The following is a 9891-nucleotide window of genomic DNA, read 5'->3' as shown; positions in this document are numbered from 1 at the left end:
TTAAATCTTGTAACATCTCAAACATGTTTGGATTTATGATTCCAGGTGGGGCTGCCTCCGAGGGAATTCCCGCAACAGCCAATGAGAGCGTGGCAGAGCGGGAAGCGCCACCAACCGGATGTTGCTTACTTTAACACACATCCTGTTTGTGCTGCAGAGCGTATGAAGCCGTGCCTAAACCATCTTCTCAGCCAGAAAGTGACCCATGTTGTTTTTCTGGTTTTTATTTATTTTGCTGCAAAACAAAACTCAAGACGACAGGAGAGCCAGCTGACGACCTCCATCGTCCTCCATGTTTGATTTTCTTGTTAAGTCCTGTTCGATCATGTGAGTTTCTGTGAGACCTTGTAACAGTTGAAATTATGGAGTGTACCTTTAAGACATACTATGTCGCTAAGTGACTGGGAGGACGACGTCCCTAAAGCGCCTTGTTTTTATACTTAAAGTTAGTTTGAGCGCGTTTCTGCCACGCACGGACGTCTGTAACCGAGCTCCTGTTTTCCTTTTGCCTCTGGACTCAACAGCTACGTGAGGGTTCTTTATGGGGTTGATGTTGTTGTGGAGACCCGGACACACGTGTGGTTGTGCATTTTTGGTTAACTTATTGTCTCCAACGGGCCCCAATGCGAGGGTATTTCAATGTTGAAATTCGGTCAGAACTGTCCTCATGTCTGTGGTCTCTTAGGTTTTTAATATCGGTTAAGATTAGAAAATCGTCTCGTGTGCAGCCAGCGCAAGACTAGGTAGAGAGTGTGGAAGCAATCTTTAAGAAACCAGAAAGAAAAAGAGACAAAATGAGAAGAGGGGAGAAAGATGAAGACACCAACGAGAAAAGAAGAAGCAGGAAAATATGAAGACCGCAGGAGGAGAGACGAGAGGGCGATTCATCAAAGTGAAGCGCTCTGATTTATCTCCTGTTTGTGACCTTAAACATGCACACACAGCCGATGTATAACATGAAGACCTTGGTATGTATGCATGAGCAGTGGTGCACATCGCCATGGTTACTCACAGTGTGGCCAGTTGAGTCATGTTGCTGAAGGTGTACGGGTCCAGTAAGCTGATGCTGTTGTTGCTGAGGTCCCTGTGTAGAAACGAGCATGCAGTAAACACACACAGACTAAACAACCTGCATTATGTGCATGTGTTTCCTAAACTGTCTGCTCATTGGCTTAGAGGTTATACATACACCAGTGACAGCTGCTTCAGGGCCGCCAGCTCCTTGGGCACAGATGTCAGCATATTACCCTCCAGGTACCTGCAAAGAAAGGAGCATATTTACGTCATTTAATATGTACCACATCGATTTATATCCACAAAGAATAGGCCTACAGGGATGGGAAGTGGCATCACAGCTCATAAAAGTGAGGGTTTGAAACTCTCGGCACATAAAAGAGTCCACGAGACGCAGACGTTAAAAGGCAGAGGATGGTCCGAGTATGTTTGAGGAGGAAATATCTAGCATGACTGCCTGAGAGTTTCAACCCACTGAACCATCATGGCTGCCTGCAGACCTCACAGGGGCCACAGGAGTCCACCGTGCTCCTCTTTTTGTGACAGACATAATTCCTCACACACAAACACACAAACACACAAACACATATTTTATGATGCATTGGTCTCTCTCTCCCCCCCCCCCCCCCCCTACACACTCTCTCTCTCGGGTCATAAGTAGGTCATGTGGACAGTATGATGGAGTGTCGTCTTCAGCCTGATCGATACCTAATCACTGCTATTGACCCTGCAGAGCCGGCCCATTTCACAGCCACAGTGTTTTCTCTGTGTTTGTCGGTGTCTATGTGCACGATGCAGCTTCTCTTTGATGGATCTGGTTTCTACTTTTTTTCCTTTTATGAATCCTTTGTTCCTTTATTTTATTTTTTTGTATTCTTACCCCTACTCCTGCTAAAGACACTTCCTGTATTGATCCCCGAACCCTAACCCCCTGTAGCTTATTAAAGACAGAGTCAGCAGCTTTGTCCTTCAAAATAAAATACAGACTTCTCCTAAAGTAAAGCTGCTCTATTGTCCCTTCTGGTCCTCCGTACATGTGTGGTGGTGACTGTGTCTGCAGAGACTCTGTCCTCTGAGTGGATTTTACTGTTCTGCTTTGTTCTGGTTGACTCGAGACGTTTCTGGGCGGAGCTGGTGTGATTCCTTCAGCCAATGACAGCGCAGCAGGTGAGTTTAGGAGTGGATACAATTCAGGGATTGGAATAAAACTGGTGAATATGACGGACGTGGACGTAGCAGCAAAGAAGAGAAAATATAATCACAGTGAGGAGAAACTCCAAGCGGATAAAGCTCATTCTAAAACGAGGGTGAACCTTGTGTTGTCTTTTACCCGTGGACGTGGAGTTAGCAGGTGACAAACACCGGCGGTTAGCTTGTGCTAGCGTGCATTAGCTTCCAGTGTTGGTACAAGCAGTAATCGTACACACTACGTCCTGCAGTGGGCGGGGCTTTTGGGGGGCGATGAGCCCAGAATAAGGGGCCCAGTTTGAATGTTTACAAACATTTCTACTGACTCCACCTTTAGCTTTTTCAGGTTGTTAGAAAACCTCAGCTGATCTCGGAAAGCTTTCAAACATGAACCTTGGCTTTGAGGAAGTATGTTGAGTGTTTTTATAAACGCTATTTTTAAAGTACATTTTGGAAAATAACCCAAGAACACCTTCAGGTATTCCTTTCCCATCTGTCTGTTTGTACTCAGGCGGTCTTTCTCCCTCTCTGTGTTTAACAGTAGAGTTGGTAGATGGAGGTGAATCTACAGCGATAACAAGATTTATCCAAACCAAACCACGAGGTCACACAGAAGGGAAGAACGAGAAAGTGTGAGTTTGTATTTACTAAACGTTTTGAAGTTCCTGAAGCAGCAGAGGGCAAACTGCTGCATCAATATTGCACTGCAGCAGTGCCTGTGTGTGTATTAGTGTGTGTGTGTGTGTGTGTGTGTGTGTGTGTGTGTGTGTGTGTGTGTGTGTGTGTGTGTGTGTGTGTGTGGGGTTTGCATGCTATTGATAAAGATGATATTTTCTGTTTCTGTGCCTGTAAATGTCTGCTGATCATTGTCTTCGTTATGTCTGTATTATTGTACAAAAACATGAACATCTACACAGGTTTGTATTTGTGCATCATGTGTGTTCACGTGTGTGTGTGTGTGTGTGTGTGTGTGTGTGTGTGTGTGTGTGTGTGTGTGTGTGTGTGTGTCCACATGTGTGTGTGCATGGGTTACGCACAGCTCCGTCGTGTCCTTGGGAATGCCCTTGGGCAGAGAGTGCAGCCCTCTGTTGCTGCAACGCACCACGCCGTCTGAGCATGTGCAGACGTCAGGACAACCAGACGCAGGGAGACAACCGTTATCCTCCGCACCTGGAGAGAGAGAGAGAGAGGGAGAGAGGGAGGGCGAGAGGGGGAGAGAGAGAGAGAGAGAGAGAGAGAGGGAGGGCGAGGGGGGGGGGGGGGGGAGAGAGAGAGGGAGGGCGAGAGGGGGGGGAGAGAGAGAGAGAGAGAGAGAGGGAGGGAGAGAGAGAGAGAGGAGAGAGGGAGGGAGAGAGGGGGGAACAGACAATTTAATAAATGGTCAGAGTTGAGAGAAAAGAGAAGTAAAAGTGAGAAAGAAAAGAAAGGATGTGACAGGCTGGGAGTTAAAGAGGAGATAATGTCTGAACTTAATGTATCACTCGATCAATTCCACTCGACTCTCTGCAGTCAGCACTTTTAAATAATACTTTACAACCCACATCAAATGACCAGGGGCTGCTAAAATCAGCTGCGTGATGTGTTTGAGCAGCTGGCTCGGGCCCTTATCGCAGGTCACATTGATGTTAAAAACCCTCAGATGGTTCTGGAGGAAAATAAACTGAGCAGATATTGATGATAGGACGGCCGGCAACAACTTAGAGATGCTCTGTAGCAATCCGTCTGTAGCTTTACTTCTCTTCTTCTTTACTCTCGCTTCTTCTTTTTCGTGTGATCAATATTGGAGATGCTTTTGAAAAATGGAGAGAGGTTAGAACGCAGAAAGGTTTACAGACCGATGCAGAGCTGGCTAAACACTGAAGCTTCAGTGTCCACCACATGGTGACCTGCGTGAGCATCGACTCTAGAGAGGAGGGGGCGGGGGGGAGACAGCTCTCTACGTCGTTTAGAATTTGGACTGCAGTACCCATTTTAAACAGTAGGTGTCAAGAGTTACATACTGCTCCTTTAATGACATCTAACCTGATGTAACATTTTTATCGATGCTAAATGTCCTAAAATGACAGAGAGGTTCCTAGGTCGAGAAAAATATAACCCTTCAGATGACCAACTTGTTTGTTCGAACAACAACTTGTGGGGAGAGAGTTCAGGCTGTGTAGCTGAGTGATTGTAATCAAACACTCAGAGATAAGGAGGATCACAGGCTCCAGTGTTGTTCTTGGCAGACAAACACAAACACACATAGGACGCTTTAATCTGGCTCCGCAGCATGTCATTAGTTAAACTGTGGTCCGCAATGTATAAGCTCAGTTAAAGCCATAATGATGGATAATGAGGACCGGACACAAAGCCAATCATAACACAGTCACAACCCTGGTTCCCTGTTTGTGTGGGAGGAAAGAGAAAGGCAGATGTGAAAGGAGCAATATGTAACTCTGAGCAATATGTAACTCTGAGATATGAGAGAGAGCTGTCTCCCCCCTGCCCCCTCCTCTCTAGAGTCGATGCTCACGCAGGTTGCCATGTGGTGGACACTGAAGCTTCAGTGTTTATCCAGCTCTGCATCGGTCTGTAAACCTTTCTGCGTTCTAACCTCTCTCCATTTTTCAAAAGCATCTTCAATATTGATCCTAGTTTGAGCACGTTTCTGCTCGTGGAGCTTATTAGAAACATGCAGAGGCTTTTTAGGTCGGGTACAATCACTTCTATCCGAACCAGTTCTCTTGCCCGCTTCCATCGCTGCATGCGACCTGATAACTTGTCTCATATCTGGCAAACCGAGGTGCGTCCAAAACGGCTGTGTGGGGGAAAAAATTACTGCATATTGTGAATCAGAGGGGATTTACAAGGGGGTGTACTGGCGACTGAAGAATACCTGCGTGACCTTTACTCTGCACCACACCACTGGGTCTCTCCTATACTCGACATGTTGGATTTAAGATCAGGGATAAGGACTGAAGTACAAGAGTGAGGGTGAAATCCATCCATGCAAATCTCTGTTTGTACAGCTGATTGAGTTATAAAATAAATGTCTACACATGTGGGTGTGAGAGAAAGAGAGAGGGAGGGAGAGAGCGAGCGAGAGAGAGAGTGTGTGTGTGTGTGTGTGTGTGTGTGCACAAGACACAGAAATGAAAATTAAGCTCTGATACCATCTCTGCGTTTCCTTACTTGAGCCAACTCAGCTAACTACTTTCCAAAGTCATTTTCAGTAAATGGTTGCAGCATAGCTACAGGAAATTAGAAAATGGTAATGAAGTTAAAAAAAAAAAAAACACAACAACTCAGGAAGTAGAAAGAGAGAGAGAGAGAGAGAGAGAGAGAGAGAGAGAGAAAACGGTCGATCAGAAGGAGTTCAAGTACATAAAGATGTAGCAGACAGGAGAGCCAGACCAGACTTAGTTCTGTGGCGTCAAACTTGGCGGCCAAGCTGAGGTCCTAATTCGCTCTCGGCAGGCATTGTGGCTGTAACAGCATGTCACATTAGAAACCACACCATGATGTCATCCACAGGAGCTGTTTGCCAGTGGTTACTGAATATTCTGTCCTCACTAAACCCCGGCCGAGGACTCGTTTATGTGTGTGTGTGTGTGTGTGTGTGTGTGTGTGTGCGGGGAGGATGGAAATTCAAGTGATGAGCATCTGAGCAGGATTGTTAACGTTTGAAACAAGAAGACAAGAATCAGGACTGAGGAGATACTTTTTTTTTAAAAGGAGAGAGGTTAGAGCGCCCGCTGTGACGCCTCTCCAATTCTGCGACGCTTCAACACAACATGAAATCGGCCGCTGGGACACCAGTATTTTGCAGTTGTGGATGCAATGTGAATGATGGCAGAACTTTTTTTTTTTTTGGGCTTCGTTAGAGGAGACAGCTGAAGAGAGACAGGACATGTTGGGAGGAGAGAGCGACCATGCTGTCATTATTTACTCTTGTGTAGTTAGTTTGTTCCTTGTGTTGATGGTTTACCAGTTTAGTCTTCAGTGTTTCCTGTTTTTTTGTCATTCCTTATTCTTGTCTCTCTGTTCTAGTGTGTTTAGTTACATTCTTGAGTTCCCTGTGTGTCTTCAGTGTTTCGTGATCTATTTTGTAGTTGTCCTCAGTGTTTCTTGTCTTGTATTGCATTCCTGCCTCTGTGTGTTTCCCTCCAGTTTGATTGCTCTCATTGTCTCACCTGTGTCTGTTTAGTCTCAGTGTTCCTTCCCTCTTGTGGTCAGTTCATTAGTTGTTCTCTGTGATTCCTCGTTGATTTCCCTTTTTGGAATTGGTAAAGTAAGTTTTTGTTTTGCCTTTTGCCTTTGTTGTTAAAATAATTATTTTTTGTTTTTCACATGCAGCGAAGGGCAGAGGTCGGACTCCATCCCACGGCTGCTGCAACAAAGATAATAGCCTCCGTGCGTGACGCGCACAACATAGCCGCTAGACTATCTAGCGGCCCATGATGGTGGCAGAACGTTGTTATGGCGCTGTCTCATCATCGCTGTCCGTCACATGTTGGGCGCTTCAGAAATTTCTTTCTACAAATTGCATGAGCCTTCCTAACATCAACACTGATTCCAACCTTAATGGACGCCATCACAATAAAATAAGATCTGTCAGTCTAAATCATGCATGACAGACTTTAACATGAAGAATGCGAAAAACGACCATGAGCAGGCTCTCCGTCTACAGAGACGAGGGGTCTGATAGATTCAACATCAAGAGTCTGTTTCTGCAGCGGCTCACCGTCACATGTGAAGTCTGGAGTCGCCACATCCTGGATCGGGATCTCCTTCAGGAAGGCCGGCTTCTGACAGCGAGGGTTCCCACTGACCACCCGGGTCTTCTTCAGCCACTGACCCAACCAGGCCAAATGACAGTCGCACATGTACGGGTTAGACAGGAGGTTACTATGGAGACAAAGATGAGGTAGAGAAAGAGAGAGAGAGAGAGAGATCGTTGAAACAAGAGCAGAACAAAATAAACGGACACATTTATCCAAAGCTTCTCTAAAGTTTAGCTGCCTTAAACGGATTCTAAAGCATGCTTTTTAATCTTATGAATAGAAACACATTAATACACAATTTCTGTGACCAAGCATGGAGACGACCTGCACACACAACAGCTTTACAGGCAGGAACGATTTTAAGACATGGTTATGAACCAGGGCAAGCAGGGGCGGGTCCAGACTTTGTTGACCGGGGTGGCCCAAAAGGGTCCCTGACTTATGTAGGGGTGGCCTGAAGTGTGACGTCCCAACACACAAATAATACAAGATAATGGAAACGTGTATATCTTATAAGCTTATTTCATAAATCACACAAACATTTTGGTATTTAAAGTGCAAACAAAATAAAATATGCTTCATTGATATGTCAAGAAACTACAAGCAGACTTTGCAAAAAAAGCCTTAAAAGTCATTTTTTTTACACAAGTCCCACCTCTGACAGGGCAAATAGCAAGTCATAGTTTAGAATGTTTGGGGTGGGTACCTTGGGCGACCAATTAGATTTCAAAGTGAGTGTGTGTGTGTGTGTGTGTGTGTGTGTGTGTGTGTGGGGGGGGGGGGGTTTGCATGTTTCTTTGCATTTCAGAAAGATACAGTATGCACGCTTTTTGTGGTCAGACACACAAATAAATAAATTCAGATCGAAGACAAAGCGAGGCCGTGAGTGAAAGAACACAAAAGAGAGGCAGGAAGAGAAAGGTCATCACTTCTTTATATTCATTTTGTAAAGTCAAAGTGTGCAGGACGATGCAAAAGGAAAGGTGGCAGAGTGAGGGAATCATGAAAGAGAAAGAAAAGAGAAAAAGGTTATCTGTGCAATTTATTCATTTTTGATCACCTCTCATTGTGTTGTGCGTTTCCTTCGCAGCTCTGCTCATGTAATATTTATGCTGAACTATATTTAAACTGAGCAGATTGAGGGGAGGCACCAGCAGCACATTCCAGACAGGCGGTTTGCCTGAAGCTGCTCCGGGCTTCTTAAAGCTGCTGGCACATCCAGGCCAGAGGATCCAGGGTGATTATTATTTATTTTCTTATTACGTTATTGGGACGAGATTTTACCAAAAAACTCCTGCCTGGTCTAGTGTTATGGTTTCAAATGTCACAAAAAAATATGGGGCCGTGTGGTAGGGTACGTAGAATCGGCGTTGTCTATACCTGGAGCTTGCATGTATGCAGCCAGGGTCTGTTGAAGGTGGAGATGCTGTTTGGGCTGTGACGGCCATGTTGTAAAGTAGTTAAGTAGCAAAGATGGTGACTCTGGGACGCTGGAGCTCACTGTCCCACCTTCATGAAGGTGTCATGGGACTAATTCCAGTTCAACATCAGACTCCAGTATGATGACCGCTGCTGTGCGTCTTTGTACGGATATGGCGACACAGCTTTCACTTTGATGAGAAATACTGTCCTGTTTTAATCTCGCGAGATATCTCTTGGCACGAGATCTCGTCTCACCCCTATATAAAAAGAGTTCCCAGTGTAACAATGAGTCTATGAAAAGGTCACCTGTATCTCTTTAATGGTGATGGTGTGCCTCCAAATCGTATCGAGAGATGTTCACTTTGTCTCCTGAACAAATAAGCCTTAAGGTTGCTGATTGTGCTACTATATTAGCGGTGTGCTTACGATAGACAGTGTCGAGTTATATCCTCGTTTCCTTGTAATGAATTGACCTCAGTGCGCGGCCTATAAGCTAAATCCCTTTCTTCCTTTCCAATGTGTTAATCTTTTAATTAAATGGACGGACTTTACTGGGAAACAATGCACTAAAAATGGAGATGGATATTAGAAATAGTCGGAGTGAGAGAGGGAGAAGGGGAGGCGAAGGGAAGAAAGGAAATGAACAGAGGAAGTAATGAAGCCACATCCTCCAGGAGGCAGATGTTGCAGACAGAATCAAATGGCCGTTAGAAAAGTAAAGAATATGTAGAGAAAATGGCACGGCCGAGGATGATGATACATCTTTACAGATTTGTAGTGATTCAGATTCAGTGGTTCAGAAGAGACCCACTGAGCAAATACTTTATGCATCCATCCATCCATCCAATCATCCATCCATCCATATATGTATATATCCATCCATCCATCCATATATGTATATATCCATCCATCCATCCAATCATCCATCCATCCATATATGTATATATCCATCCATCCATCCATATATGTATATATCCATCCATCCATATATGTATATATCCATCCATCCATCCAATCATCCATCCATCCATATATGTATATATCCATCCATCCAATCATCCATCCATCCATATATGTATATATCCATCCATCCATCCATATATGTATATATCCATCCATCCATCCAATCATCCATATATGTATATATCCATCCATCCATCCAATCATCCATATATGTATATATCCATCCATCCAATCATCCATCCATCCATATATGTATATATCCATCCATCCATCCATATATGTATATATCCATCCATCCAATCATCCATCCATCCATATATGTATATATCCATCCATCCATCCATATATGTATATATCCATCCATCCATATATGTATATATCCATCCATCCATCCAATCATCCATCCATCCATATATGTATATATCCATCCTTCCACCCGTCCAGCTATCCATCCATCCATCTATCCATCCATCCATCTATGCATCTTTCCATCCATCTATCCTTCCATCCATCTATCCTTCCATCTATCCATCCATCCTCC

At 44.5% G+C, this 9891-nt stretch overlaps 1 protein-coding gene across 1 annotated transcript in view; it reads right to left on the bottom strand.

Annotated features, from left to right (window-relative positions):
- The window catches only part of slit3 (slit homolog 3 (Drosophila)), a gene marked incomplete in the record, with an annotated part of 235943 nt that overhangs the window by 31411 nt on the left and 194641 nt on the right, over positions 1 to 9891 (bottom strand). The window contains 4 exon segments of the mRNA XM_065958425.1: positions 1013 to 1084; positions 1190 to 1258; positions 3240 to 3372; positions 6926 to 7089. Coding sequence (XP_065814497.1) covers positions 1013 to 1084; positions 1190 to 1258; positions 3240 to 3372; positions 6926 to 7089 — 438 coding nt within the window.

This window comes from Labrus bergylta, chromosome 9, assembly GCF_963930695.1.
Source record: "Labrus bergylta chromosome 9, fLabBer1.1, whole genome shotgun sequence".
In the NCBI taxonomy this organism is placed as follows: Eukaryota; Metazoa; Chordata; class Actinopteri; order Labriformes; family Labridae; genus Labrus; species Labrus bergylta.
Note: the sequence above shows the minus strand (reverse complement) of the source record. Positions and strands in the feature narration are given on the sequence as shown.